Source organism: Phalacrocorax aristotelis, chromosome 6, assembly GCF_949628215.1.
Source record: "Phalacrocorax aristotelis chromosome 6, bGulAri2.1, whole genome shotgun sequence".
NCBI lineage: Eukaryota > Metazoa > Chordata > Aves > Suliformes > Phalacrocoracidae > Phalacrocorax > Phalacrocorax aristotelis.
Genome location: NC_134281.1, coordinates 63,210,560 through 63,236,014, shown reverse-complemented (window position 1 = coordinate 63,236,014; position 25,455 = coordinate 63,210,560). Strand labels below are relative to the sequence as shown.

Sequence of the window (25,455 nt, the reverse complement as noted above, 5' to 3'; positions counted from 1 at the left end):
CACTTGGTGCTCACTGGGAAAAGAATCTGTACTAATGCAAAGCAACTGCTTTAAATTTATTCTCTCCACACCTCTAAACAATGCAAAATCCATATTTATGTTAAACAGCTGCCTTTCAGGAAAGCATGAATAGAAAATAGAAGTTGTATACACAACTTTAAAATGCCAAATTTTACTATTCCGGCCATCAAATGCAGGAAGTCCCAGCTATTTTGTAATTTCAAAATAGCGGAAAAAGCGCACAGAAAAAAGATTGGGCCTCCTTCAGAAGTGGCAAGTTAACTAAACTGATGTTACTAATTACCCAGCAGTATGACACCCCACCACCCCCCCAAAATCAAATAAAGCAAGGCAGAGGTTAGGCAATCAAATGTGGCAGCCAGTTTATACTCCACAACAGACAAAACATGTGCTTTATCAACTCTTATTAGGAGAAAATGGTGAGCCATATTTAGGGCTTATCCACCCAGTCTACAGACAGCTAAAGGATCTTCAATTAAACCATGAGTAAAAGGCTAACTTTGCCTCAATTCAATGCTTTATCTAAAAAATGATCTTATCACTGTCAAAAAGTCACTCTTCATTCTTTCCTACTAAATCACAGATTTATAAAGAAGCTATATAGTTATAGAAGCTTGGGGTTTGCGTGGCATGAGGTTTTAAGACTGAATTCCTTACTACATTCTATGAAATTACTTTTGACTCTCTGAAATTGCATAAAATCTATTAATTTCTATAAATTTTATAATGAAATAAAAAAATCATGGTAGAATACTAATGCTACATACTGAAAGGAATCCCACACAACCATGCTTTAAAAAGTGAAACCCCATCACAACTTGCACTTATTCAGTGTTTTTCATAGAATTATTATCAGTGTTTTCAGAAAGGGAACCAAGGCCTAAAGGCTGATATTCAAAGAAAGTACACCTCAACCTTCCATTAACTTCACTGAACTGCATCACTGATATATATGCTAAGACTTGAATGAGGCTCTCAAGAAAAGCTCGGTGAGAAGCCAAGACTCCCCCATCTTCAATTCTGGTCAGTATACTTCAAGTTCCCGACAGCAATAAAATAATACATGTAATTTCTTTCTCAAAAGCCTGCTAATTCAAGCCAACTGTTGTAGTTACTGCAGCTTCCAGACGAATTTCATATTTAAGCCATTTTCCATTTCAGAAAAGATTTTATTACATACTATGAGTTTTATCACAATGGTAGGCAATCACTTTAATCTGTCTGCAGTTCTTTCTCACACTGAACATATGACAGACCTCTTCATTTTAACTTTTGATAGAATACCATATTTCCACACAAGTGAAAATGAAACAGCAAGTAAGCCGATACTGTTATTTATTTGCAGTATATAGAACCAATAATAACAATACAGTTGGAGATTATTTTCCCCCTCTATCTCCTTATAACAGTAAATTTCTGCAGCTTCATTGGCTCCTTCCCTCAACCCATGCCTTCCTTTTTGGAGTCTGTTAGATGATCAAAAGTATTGCTTTCCTTATCTACAGTTACATGGCTGACTGGCTGACATACGCTGACTGGTCACTTGGGGGCTGACAGAGTATCTAACAGTTCAATTCTTTCTACCTTTCCCTAAAGGAGACAGTCAATTAATGCCTTCTCTACTGTTTCTTATTTTTCACAGAGCTATAGGAAAGGAGCATCTGCCAAATGAAGTCATCACTGACTGCGAGATTCAAAAGCCACTAGAGGAAAGTACAGATAGAGGTAGACCAATTGCACAAATTGTATTTTCTTAGAAAAACTAGCTACAGAGGTTTGTTGTTTCAAGATTAAGGCAAATTTCCCAATGGTGACCTAAGTCTGAATTTCCTTTCAGGAACGGGCTATAGCATGGGTGGGAAAAAAAAAAAAAAAAAAGGAAAAGAGGTTTTAACTGGATCATCTAAAACCAAAACAGAGTTTTGCATAACCTATGGAGAAAGAGACATACTAAACAACAACAAAAATATACTGACAATTATATTACTGAAATATAGATACTAGCTTGGCTTCAGACCTTCAAAATATAAAACAGCATATAAACACAAATAGTACAACAAAGAGCACTCAGAACTAGACAAGCCGTAATTTTAGTGTTCAATGCTGTCCCAGGATATTTTAAAAATTCACCTGGATTAACAAATAAAAAAACCCAAACACCACAACCCAAAAAAAACCAAACAAAAAACCCATCCACCTTAAAATTCCATAGCAGGTTTAATATTGTATTTACATAGTGAACAGCGTCATTAGCATTTCTGTAGTAATAAATGTTCCCCTGTGAATGAACCTTAAAATAACTGTATGCCATGTTGGAAAAAAGCTGGTTTTTTCCGAGCCTCAAGCACAGTACAAGTGACTAGTTATGAGAGTGGATTATGCAGATACAAGAAACACTGTACTAAGACCAGTGTGGTTACTCTTGGAAGCTTCATTTTAAACTCCCGTCTGCCTCACTTTTGCAGAATTTCAACAGCCGATTAGCTGACAGCACACAGAAACCAGCTTCACTGGTGAAGTGAATTTGAGGTTTTCTTCAGGGTCAACGATGACATGGAGCAATACCTGCTCTGAAATACTGCCTCTTTCTCCTCATGCTTTTATATGGAGCAGATACCCCCAGAATGAACCACGGGGCTTCTTTTAAAGAACTGGCTTAGCAGCATACAATACAAGCAGCATACAAGCGTAACTCCCAGCATACAATCTAAGTGCATCTCACATCAGACATTAACGGGTTGCATCTAAAGGACAGAACGGGAAAGATGAGATTCATAAACCACTACCTCAGACGTTCCTCCTAGGTGCAAGTCTGATGAAGCAGATTCTGCAGAGCTTGTAATCACTATGGATCATAGGAAAGATCCAACCTAACACATCCTATGCTATCAGACTCATCAGACAAGCTGCAAATAAATCAAAGCACTATCTAATGTTCTTGATTCAGATGCTTCCTCCTCCACCCCAACTGTATCTACCATGCTGACTTATAAATATATGCCCATATGAAACTAAGACACATTACTGAATACTGTAGACAATCCTAAAATGGGTGGAAGGGGTGGGTATTGTATCAGCTTTGGGCCCCACGGAATATTCTTTCAACAAGATAGGAATCCTACCAACCCACTGATCCACAAGCCTGGAATTTCTCTTGTAGCACACAAATAGAAGGAGGAGTATGACATTTCCTCTCCTTTATCCAAACCATGTGGACAGAGCTATATTCTATATGTGAAACCATCAGCTCCTCGCTGGAAAGAGTATAAAAAAATTGTAACTGACAGCATAAGGCTAGACAGGCAATTCATTACTAGAACTGATTGATGCATAGCTAACTAACCTTTTATGAATCAGAATAACAGAATTACTGTAGTGAGGTACGGAAACTTGACTCCATCATCTATGAAACTATTTCATCTCCCTTCTTAGCCAGTTAATGCCCAAGACTTAATCATGTCAATACAACCAGCAGTCTTTCTAGACAGTCAACAGAAACAGAGGTTATAAAAGAGAAAAATACTAATAATAGGAGCTATGACACTCATGACACAGCCCATCAAAAAATTAAAAGTAATTGTTAAATGAAAAATTACACAAATGCTATCATTATCTGTCATGAACTCCTGAGTGATCCAACTGATTCTGTTCTTCACTTCTCTCCCCGATCTCTTTCTAGCACTGCACTTACCCAAATGGAATAAAAGGCTTTTTATCCAAGTATTTTAATCTATTGGTGCAGTCATCAATACGACTACAGGAGGAGAAACCGCCTAGTGACAAGAGAACACAGGTATGCCCAAAACAGCCCAAAGTAGTCCAAACTAAGACTGAAAATAATTTTAGTAAAAATGTTAATAACTATATGAAACAAAGTAATGAAAATATTGCTTAAAACCCCAACTACAAGATTAACCACATAATTATAAATCATACTTTTATATGACATTCTATTTATATTTTTAAATAAGCTTTAAAAAGGTCCTAGCAATGAGATCCTTTTAAATCTTGAGATTATTAAAAAAAAAAACAAAAGGGCAAAAAAACCCCACCACAAAACAACAGAGAGTTGGCAAGCATTTCTGAGACAAATTTTGCTCACAATGAAGTGAGGATCTCACCGCATCCACAGACAAAAATAAAAGCATGGACTTGAATTCGGCCCTACAGGAACACAGCTCCAAAGCAAAGTCCAACACTTACTGTCTGATTGCTAATACAGTCCTGCATTATGACAGACATGGTAACAGTGGAGATATTTAATTTATCACCATGTTTCCAGAAATGTTTGCTGTGGTTTCCTTTATGTCTTTAGTTACCTAAACCCAAATGACCTTGTCGCATTGGTGGGTTCTAAATACTGGTAAGAGAACATTTGTTTCCTCTGCCCTTTTCATGTAGGCTGATTCCTCCTGACTCTCCCTCTACTCACATCTTTTTGGCACAGCAGACTACAAGCCTTGTCTTATACAACATTCTGTTAAAGGCAAACAAAAGTCTAGAAGCATTTCTACGTGCCCTCCAGCATTACCTGTATATACTTTCCACTTACTCCGTAGATCAGGAGGAAGTTTTTTCCTTTCTGTTTGCAGAGTACCTAGTTCAATAGAGTGCTTGGGGCTTTAAGTAATGCTAAAGGTCTGCAACATGGCAAGCCTTTTAAACTCTGTATACCCTTTTTGTTAATTTTTCCCTTCTGTTGTTAAAGGTCGTGCAAACACCTCCTTTAACAGGCAAGCAGTGACTAGCATTATTTTCAATATTACTCACAACTACCAACCTTAAAACACAAGCAGTCTTAATGACACAAGTTATTTCTGCCAGATCATAAAAAATATTCCAAACAACGATAACTGAATCCAGAAGCATCTTCCTTCTCTGAGTCAGAAAGAAGCTTGCCTACATTCTTAAGCATTATTTTAATTTCCTTTCATACAAAACACCCAAGCAGTAGATAAAAACTGCCTATATACTATGCAACAAGAGAAACTTAGATCATACTGAAAACTAAAGAAGAATTTAAAACTTTCAGTTACGGAGCCTTAAAGTTTCTGGTAGATTCTGGTATCTCTACTCACATGAACACCCTGTTTTCACACAGCAATCAGACTGAAATGTAAATACTTTCCTTAAACTGGAATAATTAAGAGCAGAAACAGATGCCAGAAACTTGGGAGAATTATGCAATATAAGTGACAAGAAACATATATCCTCATTGCTAGTGTATTCAGAGTACTGTCATAGTTTCAGGCCAACTCATATTAATTTTAGTAAATGCAAAGTTACCCTATTAGGCATAGTAAAGGCATAGTACAGGTTTGTAAACAGAAATATTTAAGGCATCTGACAATGATGCAGGCCATATAGTGAGTTACAGTCCTAGACAAAAACGAACAAATGGCTAGGACACGTAATTCCATTATGTGTAGAGTACCACAAAGAAGCAGCAAATGCACATATTAGACTGACATCTGAGTCTATTAAATACCAGTGTTCAATGAAGCAAAGGTGGATCTCTCAGTGCCTCTATCACAGAGTATCCAGAACAGAACATCCTTTTTCTAAGACAATTAGTATTTAGCTGGAAATCAGCCTGCTACTTAATGTACGTAATTACCATCTAGTGTGCAAGTTAGAAAACTGGGTGTAGCTAACACAAGTAACCACAAGCATTTTTATGATAAGGATATTCCTGCAGATAGTTTATGTAAGCCATCTATTTCAATCCTGAAAGCAATCCACACTATGACAAAATAAGAATGGAAGAGAACATTAAGTGCCAGCAGAATATAACTAATATCCCCATAATAAAACTAATCAGGCAACTGAAAACTAATTCTACAGGCAACAAGATTAAGATTTCAGATACAAGAACATAGAAGAATAACCCCCCCTCTTTGCCTTATGAAAACAGCAAAGTTAGAATAGCTGATAATTTTTCACATATTTGATGTATCAAGGTATTAGGATTCTTTTGGTTTTTTTTAAATCAGAATGAGTTCTAAGTTTTTACATATTGTCATTCATAGATTGAAAAACAATATTGCGCTGCCTTCTTTTCCAGCATCCTACAACTGGAGGTGGGACCTGCAATTCTGAAGTGCTTAAATGCCGCAACAGACTTCAATGACAGTTCACAACAAAGTAATAACATGCGATCCTTTTATTCTTAGCATAAATTGAAATCGTATTACCACAAAATCAGCAGGAGTTTTGTTACCAAGTTCTGAATGTAAATTTGAACATTGGTCCTTCTGCTTATTAGGGATAATCTGATCATGCAAATTAACATATACTAGATCTCAGGCCTCTCCCAGCCAACAGGACATTTATTCAAGTACTTTCAGTTTGGTAAATGGAGCATGTTATACAATGTGAAAGAACATCAAATGGGAAAAGTTCAGCACAAAGTGTTGACTATTTACAATTTACACTTCAGCTCATAGAGCAAGTTCATCACAAATCTCTCCAATAAAATGTTCCACTTAGCTCAGCTCCTTCTTGGCCTGTAACATCTCTTAAAAAGAGATCCTGTTAAGTAAAAGAAGACAGACAGATTGCACAAGCATCTTGCAGAGAAAGGGGAAAATTAACCTCAAGATACCATAAATAAAAAAAAAAATTTAAAAATCCCTAGAATCACTGGCAATAAAACACAATAGCCATTTAAGTGAAGCAATGTAGCTGCTATTTCAAATTTCCTATTTCACACTGTGATGCTCATTCAGAGATTAAGCAGGCATTCAGCATAAAAAACTCATTACCACTGCAGCAAGTTTTTATTCTGCAAGGATCAGATGTATGTGTCATAGAACCCGATTACACAACCGAAATGATCCATGATAGTTTAAGGCCAGCAGCAGCGCATCACCTGTGCCTCAATTCCCAGGTATTAATGGCAAGCTTAACTATAAGTCTTCTCTATTTGAGACTACAGCTGAGTGACATACAACTACGACCTATAAAAACTGTGAAAATGCAGGATGAGCACATACTACAACGCATGTTGGTTTTTTTTATTGCTTGCTTCCTAAAGACACAGGTACAGTTTATTTATAGCACATCACCTATGTAGATTTAAGGAAAACGGTATTTGCTGAGATGCCAAGTTGTAAACTCCCTTGCGTATTTATTCTAACATTTGCGATGCAGGTGCAAATCTATTTAAAAAGATAGTCAATGCATCTTTTTTTCAGTCTGTATGATGAATATTGAACTGGATTCTATCTTGCCCCATTGCCCACAGATAATTTATACATGTTATCACACAAATACAATTGGTATTAATAGTGTATCCTGTCCTCTAACAAACCAATGACTGGTAGGTAAGCTACAGGCTCTGAAGCATTGCATGCAAGGAACAAAATTCCTAACAGTGTACCAAGCACGATGATGATAGAAAAAAAAAGTAGTAGTAAACAGAAACAGTAAAGAAATAAAAAGAGATTTACAGAGGCTTCTTTATTGATCACGTACAGTTTGTATTCCCTGTAACTCTGCTGCATGAAAGTTTTTCCTTCCTATTAGTCAGAAGTTTATAATACACAAAAGTTTTATTATATGAACAAGAACCATATTCTTCAAACACTGCCAAATTTGAGTCCCAAGAGGCAGGTTGACATTAATTATCTCTTCAATACTATATAAGTTTCAGACCATCTCTTACCAGTTTTTCCACTTCTGTTTCTCCTGTATTTTACATTCCTAATGTTGTGGTCTTCCACCAAATAATACTTTAGGTTTTTTATATGTTTATTTGTATAGCTGACTTGCTCTTGAACGCCTAAATAAAATTTAAGGGTTTTTTTTTTTCCTTCACTTGGTATCTCTCTTAATCTTTCAGAAAGTCATAAGATCAATACTTACTCCTTAAACATAAACAATTCCATTAAGACATTAACCTTAAAGACTACTAAAACCAAGACCATAGTTAGTCATTCCTGCCCAGATCTGGTAAACTGTAGAAAGTGAAACTGACCACACAACTGCTACAAAAACCTGTATGACAAAAAGTACAAATATCTTAGGTATCAAATTAAAAAGTGAAAAACTACAAGAAACTAAAAATGACCCTGTCTTAAGTGAAACAGAAGAATCCAGATAAACTGTGCAGAACAAGAAAAGCTTCCCATGTGTTCAATAACTAGTTAGAGTTATAATCAGTTAAAACTATGGACAGATAACATTTATTTTTAGAAAAAACACCCATTTCTTAATAAAACTTTTCCTTCCTAATTAATGGCGAGCCAAGCTACTCTCCAAATCATGTAGCGCATGGGGACCTGAAAAACACTGGTTAGGAAACTGGTCTGCTGTCATCTGTGGACAAGAAAAGGCTGAGAATTAACATTAGAAACAGTTCTAGCCAAATAAGAATAAATGCCCACCCTGACAAGGTGTAGGAGGTAAGCCTCATTTTCAAAATTGTGGTGTTTTCCTCTGCAACATGCCAAAATAAACAAGTTTTCTTTTTGCAATGCTTTCACGCAACATTCATACTAGAAGAGATCGGCTTGCTGACTACCAGAAATCTCTAAATACTTCAGAAAAAAAAAAAAAAAAAAAACCTATTTAAGCCAAGCGACAATGAGAGCTCAAGAACAAAACAGTAAGATGTCTATCAATACCTTTTCAAAAATTACTTTGACATAATCATCAAGTTCTGAAGTAACTCTCCAGCAAGAACAGCAGGAATGTACAATGCTAAGTAGTTTTAGGCTGCCTGGAAGAGTTACAAGAGCATTTCAATAACAGCATTTTAAATAAAGCAACAGACAAGACCCACATAGGTTCCTTCTAGTCCAATAACACTATTTTAAGTTTCAGGTAAGTTTTGTCTCAGCTTTATGTGGAAGTAACTGAAAGTATAATGTCTGTCCCTCTGAAGAGGGATGCATAACCACAGTTGAGAGGTCTAAGTAACCATTAGCAGAACTAGTAAGGAGGAACACTGGCCTACAAATTGGTTTAAACACACAATAAAAATATATAAGCAAAGAACTTAGGAGGACTGCATGGTGCGGATGACCTTTTTGATGACATTTTCAGCTCTAATAAAATACCTTATTACTTAAGGTATAAAGTTTTCAGACAAAATTTTAAGGAGGGACTGGAACGTCCTAACCCATCTTTGAGATGCAAGACTCGGTGTGTTCTAAGTTCTGAGATGGTTGCGCAGCTCCTCATGGCAACCCAGGTTGCACGCGCCCCGCAGCCTGCTGGCAAGAATCTAACAGGAGCCACACATTACGCTGAAAAAGCTTGTAAAGCAGAAGGAAGGCCACTACTTCAAGGTGGGGTGCAATTTGTGTCTTTGCTATCAGACCAACAAAGGGATGAAGAATTTCTGAATAACTACACCCCTCCGTTCAAAAACTGGATAAGCAAAATTAGAACGGGAGTAACTAGGCCAACAAAGGCTACAGTCTTGTGGATAAATAAGATTAGGTTTGGTATAACTGAGTTTAGATATGCCACAACATTTCTAACTCAAATTCTTGAAGAGTTGAGAGCTCGTTCCTTGCATCCTTCACTCCGCAGTATGTCTGCAGGTTCTTTTTTCCTGTTACATTAATAACCTGTTTCATTCTTTCCCTTAAAATTGTATTTACTATTTATTATCCTCACCTATCTCGTTAAGCATAACACAACTGATTACACAATCTGATCCGATGTCTGTTTGCTACTAACTCACTTGAGAGACAAGAGCCATCTCTCACTGACATACAACCAATAGAGGCTTGTTTGATAGGCACTTCTTGCTTTTATCTCCAAAGAAGCGAAGCCGCCGACTGCCGGGAGGAGCATCGCTCGAAGTCACAACGCCGGCCCTCGGATGCAAGCATCAACTCTCCACAGCTGGCCATACCGTGAGTTTGTTCGCCAGCACATCAGGCCCTCAGAAGCAGCCGGACGATAAAGGCCGCTGCAGCCTTACGAAGCCGGGGCCGGAGGAGCCGGCGCTGCCGCCGGAGCCGCGCTCGGAGCCGCCCAACCGCAGCGCGGGGGCAGGTGTCGGCGGGCGACGGCGGGACCCGGCGGCCCCACGCGTGCCAGGCGGCCCCGCGGCTGCCCGCCGCTCCCCCGCGCTCACCGCGCCGCCCGCAGCGCGACCCCCGCCCCGGCCGCCGCGGGCTTCGCAGCGGGCGGCGAGCGACCGGGCGTCCCGGCGACCCTCCCTCCCCGCCCGGCGCCACGCCTCACCTGGGTGCCGGCGCGGCCGCGGGCTGAGGGGCCGGCGCGCCCCCGGCGCCGGAGCAGTGCCCGGAGCCACCACCGCGGCGGCGAGCGCGGCGACCGGCGCACCCACGCGCAGCCGCTCTTCGAACCCACCAATCCCCGCGCCCGCGCGTCCCGCCCTCCCCCGCAGGCGGGGCGGCCAACGGCTCTCCGCCGCCAGCAGCAAGCGGTCTACGCACGCTCCGCTCCGCCCCGCCGCCGGAAGGCCGCATCATTCATACGGACCAATGGGGGGGGGGGGGGGACGGGGCGGGACGGGGCGGGACAGCTGCCTGAGAGGAAGAGAGGAGCGGGAAGGGAAGAGAGGGGGCGGAGCAGCGCAGCCACTACCGCACCTGCGGTGGGGCCGGGCCGAGCCGAGCCGGCCCGCCCCTGGGGAACTGCCGCCCGCGCTCGGGTTACCGGCGCGTAAGCGGGACGTAGCGGCAGCGCCGCGCCCGAGACACAGCTGGCGCCCCAGCGGTCCCGCCACAGGGAACAACGCCCACCCGGCGGCCCAAGGGTAAGAGCTTCGTGGAAGGGGGAGTTTTAATAAAAGCAGCAGGCCCGAGGCCTCTGCAGCGTAACTGCGTTTCTCCGAGAGCACGAAACAGGACAGCTGCACCACTACAGCATCGCCTACAACTAACGGGGGGTGTAAGTTCTCTGCTTTCTGCTTACAGTGACTGCAGAGGAGATGAAATTATGTATTTAATGAAGCCGCCAAGGCTGTATATTACTTCAGTCTCCTGTTAACTCATTGCCTCTTACCTGGTGAAAGGGGGTGAGAAATAAGTTGAAAAAAGTTTGGTGATTTTTCTCTAGTGTGGAGGCTGAAGAAACACATTATGGGGGTGAGGTAAAGTAGGAGAAGGTGTATTTTATTCTGTTTTATTTCAACTGAGGTTGAATTCTGTTACCAAGTTTTTTTGTCTGCAGTACTACAGAGGCGTTAACAAGCAAGGACAGGTACCTGGCACCAAGCTCAACTTTCCTTTTCCCCGATGCTTTTGTCATTTGTGTCTTTTTATTTCCTCGAGTGGATAATCCAGACTTATACTAGTGTAAATATGAAAAGAAAATACCCATATCAGGGAGTGGTTCTAAAAAAAAAAAAGCCAAAGGGGAAAAAAACCCAAACATACAGCAGGTACAAGACATAAGCAGGTCTTATTATCAAATGTGTTTAAAATAATTACTACTCATACATTACAGATTTTGATCCGTGCAATAATAAAAGCTCTGTCCAAAATCGGAGAAGCAATGGCATTCATATTCAACGTAAACCAGATATGGAGACTATGAAAAAGTACAAACTGTCAGACTGGATGAAAACCCAAACGAATAATTCATTTTCAGATGAATCAGGCTGTATCACAGATGCAATGGATGAGGAACAAGATAACTTACCTTATGGTGGAGATGTAGGAATAACCTGTAAATACAATAATTCTTCAGATAATTTCAATTACTGTACTCGTACAAAAGATATTTCTGGCACTTCAAACTTAGCCTGTTCTGAAGATAACAAAAGCATAAAAGCAACAGCGAGATATGACACTCATCCACAGCCTGAAGAATTCTCCAGTCACTGTAGAGATCCCGTAGGAACAAGAATTTCAGTTGAAATGCCTGGCAGTGAAGCTTCCTTTAAGGAGGAATTACCCGTTGGTAGTTTTAGCAAACCAGGTAGCAAAGAACATCTAACTAATTCAAAAATGTCTGATGTCCTTTTGCGTCATTTTTCTAAGGGAGAGTTAATAAGTACATGCCAGTTAATTGAATGTGAGACGATACCAGAGGTATCCTTTACTGAAAGTATCAATGACACTGTGAACAAACCTGAGCCTTCAGAACATGTCAAAGGCCCTTTAGCACATGAAGAGTGGACAACTAACTGTGAAGAATATCGGCTAGAAAAACATGAGGAAGTAATCACTGGTGATATAAATCAAAGTTTGCTAAATGAAAATAGATGTGTTTCAAATAAACCTATTCCTTCTACTGATAAGTGTGGGTGCAGACAAGAAAATTCACAGTTGATTAATGAGAGTGAAGATACACACATCCTTAAAAACATGAAAGAAGAGAGCGCCCTGTTTAAGAAATCAGTTTCGCCTCATGCACTCAAATATGGCCAAGGTCAAGCTCACTATTGCCTTGCTGACTTCTCTAAAGTTGCTTCAGAAGTTAAAGTACCAGAAAGGAGTGACAATATTACCTCAGTTCCTACAACGGAAACAACAAGATCCTCCCCTATTTTGCCAAGTACATCAGTGATTGAGAAGAACATTCTAGATAACAAGAGCTATTTTAATTCTGCTGAAGCAGAGAATCAAGAAGTGAGCATTCTAGAACTGTTGCAACAGCTAGAGGTAATCAAGTTGCTTTAATAAATTCTTAATACTTGGTAGAGTGGTTTACTGTAAGAAGATATTCTGTGTTCAGTAAAATCTAGCATGACTAGTTCATTCAGGCAGTCTATAGGTGTCAGCGAGTATTTCACTTTAACCAACAGTTGCTTTCACAAATAAAATTTTGTGGGACTGAATTTAGATGGAACTTTCATTACCAAATATTTACTGATGCTCTGGAGTATTATTTGTGATTATAAAGTGTTCTAGCAAATCATTAAGAATTCACTATAAATTGTTATTTCTAGTATATATGTAAATGTTAAAATTCACCAAAAATACTTTCCATTGGAAGTTTTTCTTTAAAATATGTTTTTATACTGTGCCTGTACTTATATTGCCTTTTTTCACATCTCAACACTCTTCAGCTATTTATACTGGTGTTTATTGACAAATCAGTTCTTTTAAAAAGATGTGTTTGACAACAATATTTCTCTTACTGTAGTAAATTTCTTCTAAAGTTGGTTAGTAATTAGAGAATCGCTTCACAATTTCACACCCTGCCCTGGAGTTCACTCACAGAGCTATACAGATGCTTAAGTCCATTCCTAGATTTATATCTCAGTAAATCATTCAAGATGTAACAAGTTTGGTAGTTTTTCCCTATTATTTCCTGGCTGCAAACAAGATGCTGGTGCAGCATGCTAACACCCAGAATCATACTGACCCTGTGAGATTGAATCCTAAGGTAAACCTCTCAAAATAGATAGTTTTTAATTCATTCTTCTTTACCTCTAGGACTATGAATATTCCCAAAAACTATTTTGTCACCTTCATATTGTACTTATAATTTATACAAATTCTCCACACTTCACTACAGTGAATTAACCCCTTCTCAGCCAAAACCAGCACAGATTTTCACAACATAGCGTTGAAGTATTTAAGTATTCATACAATGACATACTAAACAGATCTCAAACTAGAAACACAGAAGATTATATGGTATTGTTATAATAAACATTTCATTAATATTAATATCCTTTTCATTAATATTAACTTATCCTATGTATTTTGAGTTATTTCTAAACCTTTTGTTTATGTCCACAAGTGTTCTACCCATTCTTTCTATAACCAAAGTTCTCATTTTAACAGATACTTCCTCCGTCAGATTTTCCAAATGCCAGCATTGCCATTTGCTCAGGAGACAGTGGGACATCCTCTGAAGTCTTTACATTACATGCACCTATCCCTATACAATCTACATGTGGTTTGTCTAAAGCAAGTAAATAAAATTACAGTAATTATGCAAATGACTTTTTCATGTGATTTGATAGCACTTTGGGGCAGACATTTTGGGCAGAAATTCCAATTGATTGATCTTCTCTTTTATTATGTAGGATTACAGTGTGGAACAACAGCAGCAGCATTACCGGCAGCTGGTACAGCAGAAGCACACTGTCTAAATCCTCCTAATTTTCTTCCAGAACTAACACTAGGAGAAAAGATGTCTCAAATACTAAAGGATCAGGCAGATCAACTGATAAAGAAAGTTAAGAGCTCTGTTTCAATATATACTTTGCAGTAATGCTCAAATTCTATGTTCATTTGGCATATTAGTTTTTAAAAATCCCAAGTAAAAGTCTGCTGTTTTGTCTCGAAGGTGGAAGACTTCTCTAAGCATGCGACCCAAGAGACATTCCTTTTACAAGATAACTATCTGGTAAATTAATTAAGTATTTTGTTATCTGAAATGCACTTTAAATGGCTGTAGACTCTCAATTTTCTGGTAAGGTACTCCATGTTTTTCTCAGACAGACATTTAAAAATACTCTTTTTCTCAATCTCAGACTGAAATTATGAGTTTAAGAGGCAAAAATGAAGGTGTTCAGTAGGTGGCTGAATTCTCAAATCTGTTGTAAGGATTACAACTCAAAACCATTAAGTTTAAGTTGCCATATAAGTTATGAATTTTAATGTGTACGGTATCAGTTCAGAAGTCATGGTTTAATTTTTTACTTGTACATAACAGAACAGCAAAGAATACTAGGTGGAGATACAAGATGCAGTCCTGTTCCAGTTCAGAGCAGTACCAAAATCACTGCAAACAGCACCTGGCTTACATAGCATAAGTAGCTATCACTATGGCTTGCTAAACCATAATGTCATTTGCTGTTGAATCATTTCTTATTGATGAAGGCATTAAGTCAATTGAAAGGATACCTTGATACCTTGGAAAGGAATTACTTAACAGCTAGAGAAGAGCACCGTAATTTACAGCTGCAGAACTACAAGGACAAGTCTATCAACATTGGAGTGTTTGATCCTGAAAGGTTAGAAGATAACTGCTAAGTAGTACATCAGTATATTTTCCATATTTTGAGTGTCTTACAACCATTACTTCCTTTATCCATAGAATTTTTCTGCAGTGAAAACATTAAGATCATGTTATATGTGGTAAGCTAGACGTGATTTGGCCAAAACTCATCTTGCTTTATGTATCCTAGTCGTTATTAGGATATCTAACTGATAAATTCAAGTTTTTAAAAGGGGGTTGTGGGCTCCATTAATTTATTTTTTCCCCTATGGGAAGTGTACTGCAATGCCCAATATGGTTATCATAGTAAGAAATAAAATAACAGTTTATACAGGTTTCGTTAACTGTGTATTGCAATTGGGTTTAGAAAGGTGGAAATGGAAATATTTAGACTTGGTATGCTGCTTGAAGACATCCAAGAACAAACTGATGACAGCAAATGGAACTTGTCTTCTTCGCTAACTTCCTGTGAATCTTCCCATTCATCGTATCCTCTTTGTGAGGTAACTCAGTGATTTTTGTTATTTAAAGACTACAATTATTCTGGTTTACTGATGCAAGCCTCAAGAACTTCAGTGTGATTGTACTGTTGTATGTTCTCCTCTAATAAGAGCATGACACTTTTACATAGCATGTTACTTCAAAGAAAATTTATTAAACATTTAAAGTTCATAGTATTTCACTAATAACAGAAACCTAAGTATAAAAACAGAGCTCCACTGAACATTGTTATTTCCAGCTTCAAAAGCATTTATTTCAGAATAAGAAAAATACAAGCAGCTACTTGAACTTCTGCAAAGCTGTCTTTGTTTTGGGGAATTAATCACTATCATTTACTTGGAAGAAATATTACTTGGTTTGTCCAAGATTCATAAATTGTGGAGTTATTAGAAGACCAAACATTATTGTGGTATAGAAAATTTAGTTTACTGCTAAGTATGGTTATATTTTGTACTTATCATAAATGCACAAAAAAATATGGCCTCATATAAATAACACCAAACGCTTTCAAAGTCCATGTTTTAGAAAATATTTTTCTCTGAATATCAAGTTAGAGACACTCAGAAAACACTGGCTGGTGGAAGTCATGTACTTGCAATGCAATGACCACATACTACATGTGTCTATGCTATGGTTACTTTGAACAGAGCTCGGTAGTTTCAAGCACTGCTGATCCTCCAGAAAGAAGAGATATTGAAACTGCATTTCTTCACAAAAACGAGGTAGAAAAAAGTCAGACAACTGATGTAATTCCACAGACAAATCAATTTTCTTTAGAAGGCAACAAGTGCAATCTTTGTCTTCACATGTAAGTGAAAACTTTGAAACAGCTAATGAAGTTTTTATAAGTTTACCTAACATTTGCTTAATATAGAAAATCGGGATGTCTGGAATCTCTGAAAGCAATGGGAATATTTCCAGAATAAAACTTCTACAGAATTCTATAACTACATACCCAAGGATTCCTTCCACCCTACATTCCTACCCTTTTGGGTCTTACGTACCTCCAAAACACTACCACCAGTTTCAGGAGTTAAATTATACCTCTGTATAATATCCACTGCAACCACACAAATTCAGGATGTGAATGACTAGTCAAAGTACAGTGCCAGCAAAAAGTTATTAGTCAATATTTGTGTGGTATTTTTAATTAAAAAAGAAAAGGGAGGGATGCAGGCATTTACATAATTAGCCACCAAAACTTTGTGAAACAATTCTAGATATCATCTCTGCCCTCCTGGGGAGTATTTCGTAGGTGTTAATCATCTCAATGAGATTAAAAAAAATTGTTTCCCTTTAACCAATTAAGGTTACAAAAGAGAGCTGAATCAACTTCTAGAAGAGCAACAGAGCCTCTGGGAAAACGTGGTCTGCTAGCAAACAAGCATTCTTCCAATGTAATGGTATGAGATATGTTTCCATTTTTTTTTAAACTTAGATTATCCTACTCAGCTTAGAGAACACAACGTTTTTCTCTTCAGTTTTTGCACAGCATGATGGCTCAGCTTTTGAGAAACTACAGCATGTATCATCACGTTGTTGAATTGGTTTCCAAAGGAGAAGGGAAGACTCAAACATTTTTGAAGTTTGGTAGTTTGCTTCTCTTAGGAAAGACTTAACTGTCTTTACCAGCCAGCCTTTATTATCTGTTCAGAGAGCAAAAACCTACAAGAAATTACTTGCTTGCAAAAATACTTGATTTTAAGGCATTGAGAGAAATTAATTAACATGCTAATCCTTCTTAAAGCAACATAAAAACCTGTCTTGAATTCTAGCTTCACAGCTGAATATCTGTTCTTATTTTATCCAGCCTGCTCCACAGTTACAATTGTAAATAGATAAATCAAATTGTAGAGTTGATGGCAACTAAAAGCAATATAGAAGTGATATGTAAATTATGCCACTGTTTACACTATCCTGTTTGCTGTGTAGTACAGTTAAAGATACACAGTAACATAAACAATCATATATAAATTCCTTTTGCCTTCTGGGTACAACAGAGATTCCTTTTTCCTGAGGAAAAATATGCTGCTGAAGGCCTTTCATCCCACAGCCAGGGTACATTAAGTCAGAAATTTAATGCTGATGAAGAAAGTATGAAAGGGTAAGTGTATTACATATTTTGGCTGCTCATAGACGTGGTTTTCTACAGCCAAGTGAACAGGTACATGCATGTACACTGATATGCCTCTATACTGGACTCTGCATGAAACACTGAATAATGTCTTTAATACATGAGAAGATGATCTGTTTTCAAATTTATCACCAGTTAATCACATAAGGTATGCGATATACCAGACCATGGGAGAAATGGCAAAACTCCCATCAGTTTTATTAGAGAGAGGATTATATTCATATTACAAAGTAGGCCACCTCATTGGACCAGTATAAGGTTTACGGTGCTTAAATGGCACAGAGTTATTTTAATAGTGCATTAACAGAAGAGGTTTTGTCTTTGTTCTCTATTCAGCAATACATGTCAGCATCCCAAATTGGGATGACTGCAAAGTGTTCAGCAATGAAAAAATATTTAGAATGATCACTGTCATGACCTAATCTGGTAGGCCTGGAAGGACAGCATAGCGATACATCTGCATATATTTCAACTGTAAGGGTCAATCTGTAAAGTTTCATTTACAGAAACGTCAGCATCATAAAATAATCCTATATGAGATATCTTGGAGATTGAAATTTTGGCAAATTAAATCTCCATCCAAAGCTAGATCTTATAGGACATGCAGTATAGAACACATTAATATTCATCTAAATATACTCTCATTATTTTAGAGTAGATATTAACATCTGTCTAGTAAAACTCACCTAGCTTCCATTTTTTTCCTCTGTCATTTAAAGAGTGTCTTCTGATCATCATTTTCATGAATGGGTGGAACATTTTCCAAAAGAATTTGATGGCACTGTATGCCTTAAGTTGAAAATACATATGTCAAACAACACAAACAAGGAACTTCGTTCTTGTTCTGTCAGAAGGTGCATCTCAGATATTCCTCTAATTATCTAAAGGCAGTAAAATTAAAACTTTAATAGCCCAAAGTTACTAAGCCACTAAGAAACCATATCATCCCTACCATTGATAATATTTTGACGCTATATATGTGAACACATATATAAATACACAGGATTTCATACTCCTTTGCTATTTCAAGAAATTATTATCAAGACCTCTACTTTTAAGCGTTTTTAACAGCTCTGGTAAGCCAGGGTCCTTTTGTCAAAATGTGTCCTTTAACTAAAGGGGTCATTATTTTGCAATTGGTTAATTTTTAATTTAAGATTCCACTTACCACCTTTTCAGATAATTGATACAGGTAGAGTTCTTTCTATGAGTAAATCAGATTTCTGCTCAACTAAGTAGTAGTCAAACATTAATAATATATGTTCATAAGGCTTGTCATAAAAGTGTTAAGATACAATTAAAGCATCATTCTCTTTTCATGCTCAAAGAAATACAAACATCCAGGAAAGGAAAACTGGAACACGTTCACTCTTCATTCAGAAAAAACCAACTGATTTATCAGATACCAACCTGAGTAAGTAGTGATGTCATACAAAAGTGAAAACTGTGCTTATAACCGCTATTGAATCTTGTTAAAAAATGCATCTCAGCAGCACATCTCGGTAGCATGAAGATTGTTCTGTAGTTTTAACAGATGTTACTGCTTAGCACAGCACAAGACACTAAGAATAAAACGGAGACCAAAGAGGACACCAAGTAAAATTCACTTTGGACATCTCAGGGACAGACCAAGAGGCAACAGACAAGCTGCAACAGAATTTCCAGATAGATGTGAGCAAAAGAGTTTTAACTTTGGGTCTAGTCAAACATTGAAATGATTTTCCCTAGAGAGGCTGTGGCATCTCCATCATAAGCGATATTCCAAACTCAGCTGAACAGGGTCCTAAGCAACTTCATCTAAGCTGGTCCTGCTTTGAGAGGGGATTGGGCCAGACAATCTCCAGAAGTCCTACCCAACCTGAATTAGTCTGTAATTCTAATTCACCTTTTTAGATAAGTTTCCAAATACTAGTACTACAACCATTTTCAAAAGCGTAACACTGGTGTGCATAAAATGTTTAGATTTTGCTTTTTCTCCTTATCATGTGCATTTATATCATTATCCTAGCAGGAGATTCCAAACTTGGTGACTGAAACATCTCATATCAGTAACTTCCACTTTTAGTTTTTTGATTCAACTTTCTTATTCTGCATGAAAACAAAAGGAAAACAGTTTTCCTAAATCTTTGATCCGTTCAGGGTTGACAGAGACTGGAAATATTCTCCTTCCTTAGTCCAGCTCCTAATAATATTATTTCACTGAATCCAAACTAGAGCCCACACAGGCTACCGTGAGCTAGTTAAGTCAGCTGTCAAGTCACCCAAGACTGCATCTTGGAGGCTCACTAGCAATCTGTTGGCATTTGTTTCCCTTAAGGCATCCTAATTTTATCTTTCCACCGCACAATACTTTGAAGCTGTTAGTACGCAACAACTAAAGGAGAATAGCATGAGCTTTCCTAAATTCAGTTTTACATCTGAATATGTAGGTTATTCTTACCTTTGGTCTATCTTTTAATCTTTGGCTTCTCTCTGATATCCTTTCACTTTAGTATAATACACTGGGGCCGTTATTGTAAGTACTGGTTTGTGCAATGGCTAAAGCAGCGCCATACTAGATCATCCCAAATTCTCGTCACATTCCTCTTTGGCTGCACTGCTTTTGTAACACTTCAACTTGTAGGAATTTTAACCCTCCAAACAATAACGTGAGGACAGGGAGATGGAAAGCTTTTTTTTTTTTTTCCTAACAGTCTGGGACTGAAAACAACGACCACCAAAAAAATAAAAATCAACGTTTGAGGCTTCCAGACCGGGCTGAATCTTTAAAGTTCAATCCCTACCTGTAACATGGAGGAAAAGTACTTTCAAATAGCAGCAGCGTCAATGGCAGTGAAGGGCTCAGAAATTATGGTTCTGAAAGCTAAATAATTATCTTGGTACACAGGCCAAAATTTCTAATATTTCAGGCCTTTTTAATGTATTTTTGGGATTTTAGGCAGCAATTCAGAAGACATCTCAGCCTATGATTCTTACAACGATTCACAAAGTGAGGAACCTGTGAACTGTGAGACTGAAAGGTATAAAACATTCAATACAAGATTATGTGGAGAGAGAAAAGGTATAATAATTGCAAAAATATTAAAATCTACACAAAAATATTCTTGTTTATAGTCCTTATTTTTCTAAACAACATGTCTTTGTTTTCAGGACTTAGCTGCAGATACCCTAGAGAAAGCAGAGGTCAATTTAAAGTCAGAAATTACAAAGACTCTGTTCAGCCTTGTGCCCTCTACAGAAATAAAAGTTCTGGTTCACCCTGTAAGTATGTGTTACTGAAATAATTACCAATCACAAGCTAGATTTTAAGGGGCAGAAAGCCACACTGCACATATATCAGGCCAAATTTAATATAGTATAAGCAACCAGTAACACTGTAGCTCAACAGTGGATGTGTAATGATTATGTAGAGCAAGTTCAGCAAATCCAGCTTTTATACACCTAGCTAAGTTTAATCCCCACGCACAAGAGCTTTACCCTTCTCTGGTTCTTTACGAGAGGAGTCCCTTCCATATTTCATTAGTGACAGTAATACCTCTTCTTGCAGTGCCACATGGAAGAACATTAAAATTGGGCATTACTGTGCCAACTTTTTCAGTGCTAGCTGTTACCTAATGTAGTGTCAACAAGTGCTAAAGAAAATTTCAGCACTACACTCAGAATTGCATGACATGCAACAAAGGCAAGGAAAGCCTAATTTAAAAAAAGAAAGTTGAACATCTAGCCTTTGAAGTCACTCATCTCAGACTCCTGTCTATACTGTAGGAAGAAATTGCATGCAGAAAAATATAAATTTTCAACAGTGGAAAGAAAGTATAAGTTAGCTACTTCTCTGTATAAATACTGTAAAAGTATAAAAGTAGTACTAATGTAATGATTAGGATTGTGAGAGTCTGATTATTCTACACTTCCCCCTGGAGTCTTTCACTGTATGAAAAGGAAAATAAATCCGCATACCATTTGTCACAGAATTAAATTCAACAGCAAACCCAAAAAGGTTAATCTGTCCTCATTTACAAAAAATCTTAAACACATTCAGGTTTTATTCAGCAGTGATATTTACTTTTTTAATTTATGCTGTATAGAGACAAGTGTTATAGAAAAATTACTTTTTTTTGCCTTTTGTTCTAAACATGCCTTCAACAACTCCAGCTTATTCAAAGAAGAGAATCTCCACTCAAAAGGCTCACAAAAATAAAGAGCCACGTGAACTTGTAAATAGACTTTCTGAAAGGTAAGCTGTAACAATAAGTAGTACAACAGAAAATGCCATTGTTGAAGATTCAGCATGTTAAGAACTCACCAGGACCATAAGCAGGAAGAACATTTTATCTTTTGCAGTGCATGCTGTATATTTGAATTTTATTCAATAATGAGATTACCCCAAGAGCAAGTGTAAATCATTCTTAGAGTAGTTCTTCAATCTTTCTAATTTAATGAAGAGTCAACATCTGACTTCTTTATGTGACAGTTAGAAAAAAAAAATAAATCTCACTTTATTAAGAGGATGTTCCCATTCACAGATTCAAAAGCAGGTCTGTATTACTGAAGATGCAATTCTGTTTGCTACCAGCTATTTCTTTATAATTAACAGTCCCACTTTAAACTGTTGTTAACATGAAATTCACTCGGAGTCTGATGTAAAATGGATTCTGAACTATAGCACAGACTAGCCTGAAACTCAGACAGGTTTTGTTACTATAGTTTTTGACAGCCTTACTCAATAGCAGTAATTGCCTGGAAGTAGAGCAGCTGCGCTTGAGAAAAAATGACATAAACCACTCTGTGAGAGAAGGTAATAGCATCACATTCTTGGTGCTGTAATGAGAGTTTTCCTGACTCTCCATCCTGGAATGTTGTCTGTCTTACTGCAGTACAGATATAACACAAATTATGACAGACCGTGTTTTACATTAAATGAAAAATTCTCACTGTAAAATTAACTTGCAACTGAGTATGCTATCAAGGTGTATATATTTAATTCCTAGTTTATAAGTTCTTCTGCTTACTAAATTGTTTGTATTTTATTCTATATATCTTTAGGCAAAACTCTGAGGCTGCCAAAACCTGCTATTCAAGCACGTATGATAAAATTATCCTTTCACATCAATACTTACCCAGCAAGAAGCCTGCCCGAAGCAAATCTGCAATCAACATCAGAAACAGAAATGCCAGTGATTCCAATGTAAATGTAAGACCTTCTAGAGTGAAAAATTAAAAGCCACACAACTCTCTCGGGAAGAGTACATCCCCACATCATGGCACTGTTGAACATCCCCATTCTTAGCAAGTTGATTTTTACAATCTAAGCATGCCTAGTCCATGTGCATTGAGCCCTGCATTGCAGCCAGGCAAGGGAGGGGATTGTCCTGCTCATTAAGGGTATAAAGCTACTGGAGAGTGTCCAGAGGAGGCCACAGAGCTAGGGAAGGGTTTAAAGGGGAAGCCGTAGAGGAGCAGCTGAAGTCCCTTCGTTTGTTCAGCCTGGAGCAGAGGAGGCCAAGGGCAGCCCTCGTGGCGCTCTGCAGCTCCCTCCCAAGGGGAGGAGGAGGGGCAGGGCTGGTCTCTTCTCTCTGGTGACCAACACCAGGGCCCACAGGAATGGCAGGGAGATGTGCCAGGGGAGGGTTAGGCTGGGCATTAGGAGAAGGTTCTTCCCCCAGAGGGTGGCAGAGCCCTGGAACAGGCTTCCCCAGGGAGGCATCACGGCACCAGCCTGGCAATATTCAAGAAGCACTTGGACAACAAGGCCCTCAGAGACAGGGTGTGATTTTGGGGCTGTCCTGTGCAGGGACAGGAGTTGGACTCAGTGATCCTTGTGGGTTCCTTCCAGCTCAGGGCATTCTGTGATTCTATGATTTGAGGATAAGACAGGAGGGAGTTTAAAAAAGTATTTTAGCTTATCTATTAGTGTATTTCTTTATGAGTTTGTTACAGACTCTTTATGCAACTTAGTCTGTTTAAATGGTGAAAAGGACAGAAAGGGAGTACTGGATCTTACCCCTGGAATTATGTTTCATATACTGAAACAAAGACTGTCTCCCTAGCCATACAAACCACTATCAAAACCAAAAGAAAACCTCAATATAACAAAACATGCACCACACTGAGGCTGCTGCTTTAGGAAGGTGTAAATATCCCTCAGTTCAAAGGATTACACAAATAAGTAACAGGTACTTCCAACCTGAATCCTGGAGCAGTCTATCACATGACTCAGATTTTTTACTTTTCAACATGTATGCAGTGTGAAAATACTACATAGAACCTTAAAAACAATTTCTATTCTATACCTATGTAAATATTTGCCTTCATTATTAACAAGGCTGTATTATTATTATTCCCATCAGATTTTAAGTTTTACTCTGGATCATGCCATACAAACAGCGAACAGTTTGAAGAAAGCTACAGAGCGAATGGTACGAGCAGTTTCAGAAGATCTAGCTAAAGTTAAAAGAAAACACCTTTAAATATCCAGCTTTAAATGCTATATTGTGTTGCTGGTTGATACTAAAGTGTCAGTATCTCTGCAAATACAAGAAGTTAAATGCAAAGATGAGAAAGTCAGCTAGCTGACTTTGCCAGCTGTTCTGTAACTATCAGTACTAAACTAAACCAGAGCATATTGGTATTCCACATGTTTACACTCAGTCTCAGAACTAGAAAACTAATTTCTAATTCTACTGAAAGTCTTTAGTATGTTGGCTAACCCCTGCTACCATGTACAGCTACATTCTCTAAGCATTCACTTGAAAGCACTTAATAAAAATAGGCTTAAACAAGCAAGGTTAACTTCCTGACTTTTGATTTCTCCCCACCCCCAAACAGAAGAATAAATCTCAGTCATTACTACATACATTTTCTTTCCACACCTTAACAGCAGCTCTTTAAGGACATCAAAGGGAAACAGCCTCCGTACCCAAGACATCTATAAGCATCATCCTAACATACCAAGTCATAGTTAACAGATGTAATTACTTTGTTTTCAGAGTGCCCTGCATTGAGAGTTGTTTGTTTTTAAGATACTTCCTTGCATGTCTCAGTAACTGAGTAATACCATTTGTTGTCTACTTATTCCTTACAATTAAATTGTCTGTTTATTCAGTGTGGTGTCCTTACCTTGGCAGATTTATCTGGCTTTGAAATTTTAGCTGATTTTAAGTAGGTTGGAAAATTTTAAAATGCTGTAGAAATAACAGTGGGCCAAGAAAAGTAATTATTTTTTTCTTTCTGAAATCCATTTAACTGCAGTGATTAAAAGCAAGCAGACAGTTAACAGCCTTGTATTATTCCAAAGCATACAGGGACTGATGGAAATCATCACTTCAAGTGAGAAGTGACAGTGCATTGCTTAAAAAGGACAGGCAATTTTCAGGCAAACCCGAGTATTTCCATCAGATGACGGACACAGAGGTAATCCAGACTCTTCACACAAGCAATGATAGCTAAACTTGCTGCTGTGTACCACTGATTTACTAGCCTGAGTCAATGACTGTGAAGCGTGGAAGAAGCCCTGAAAAAAAGCCAACAATACCATTAACCTTTCTTTGCTCCCTTAAGCTCTTACTGTATATCCTTATAACTCAATTTGCCTCTGCCTATTATACATGGTTTTGCTTTATTTAGCTTAAGAGAACAGCACAGAAAACTCCACAATCTCTCTGGGCAGCCTGTGATAGTGAAAGGCTCACTCCCCTGTGCTAGATTCATGTTTGGAATGTTCCTGCTGTTACTTTGCAAGTGAACTTAGTAGTTGAAGTAATTGCTGTAGGCTTCCTAGATCCAACAAAAACTATCAATCTCTTCCACAGAAATCTCTCTATACCACAAGAACAGCTAAACCTTTTGTTTATCCTGGGTCACTGTCTGAACCTGCTGTCCTGGGCCTGGTAGCAAATGCCTAAGAAAAAATATAT

General features: G+C 38.1%; 2 protein-coding genes across 9 annotated transcripts in view; one reads left to right on the top strand and one right to left on the bottom strand.

The window, feature by feature from the left end:
- GPSM2 (G protein signaling modulator 2) overlaps positions 1 to 10,446 on the bottom strand; it is a 31,902-nt gene extending 21,456 nt beyond the window's left edge. The window contains exon 1 of one of the 2 annotated variants that reach the window (XM_075098298.1): positions 10,225 to 10,446. The gene's annotated coding sequence lies outside the window, so the exon portion shown is untranslated. The remainder of the gene's footprint in view (positions 1 to 10,224) is intronic. The other variant, XM_075098297.1, reaches the window with a different exon arrangement.
- A 1,085-nt stretch (positions 10,447 to 11,531) lies between these two features.
- AKNAD1 (AKNA domain containing 1) overlaps positions 11,532 to 25,455 on the top strand; it is a 29,746-nt gene continuing 15,822 nt past the window's right edge. Inside the window, exons 1-16 of one of the 7 annotated variants that reach the window (XM_075098281.1) lie at positions 11,532 to 12,614; positions 13,746 to 13,875; positions 14,078 to 14,142; positions 14,254 to 14,313; positions 14,790 to 14,923; positions 15,275 to 15,410; positions 16,056 to 16,216; positions 16,718 to 16,811; positions 17,409 to 17,512; positions 18,871 to 18,956; positions 19,091 to 19,213; positions 20,481 to 20,603; positions 20,693 to 20,803; positions 21,695 to 21,776; positions 22,586 to 22,733; positions 23,890 to 24,644. In XM_075098281.1, coding sequence (XP_074954382.1) covers positions 11,532 to 12,614; positions 13,746 to 13,875; positions 14,078 to 14,142; positions 14,254 to 14,313; positions 14,790 to 14,923; positions 15,275 to 15,410; positions 16,056 to 16,216; positions 16,718 to 16,811; positions 17,409 to 17,512; positions 18,871 to 18,956; positions 19,091 to 19,213; positions 20,481 to 20,603; positions 20,693 to 20,803; positions 21,695 to 21,776; positions 22,586 to 22,733; positions 23,890 to 24,009 — 2,760 coding nt within the window. In that variant the 3' untranslated portion in view covers positions 24,010 to 24,644. Of the gene's footprint in view, positions 12,615 to 13,745; positions 13,876 to 13,990; positions 14,143 to 14,253; positions 14,314 to 14,789; positions 14,924 to 15,274; positions 15,411 to 16,055; positions 16,217 to 16,717; positions 16,812 to 17,408; positions 17,513 to 18,870; positions 18,957 to 19,090; positions 19,214 to 20,480; positions 20,604 to 20,692; positions 20,804 to 21,694; positions 21,777 to 22,585; positions 22,734 to 23,889; positions 24,645 to 25,455 lie in introns of those variants that run through there. The other 6 variants (XM_075098280.1, XM_075098282.1, XM_075098283.1 and 3 more) reach the window with 6 other exon arrangements.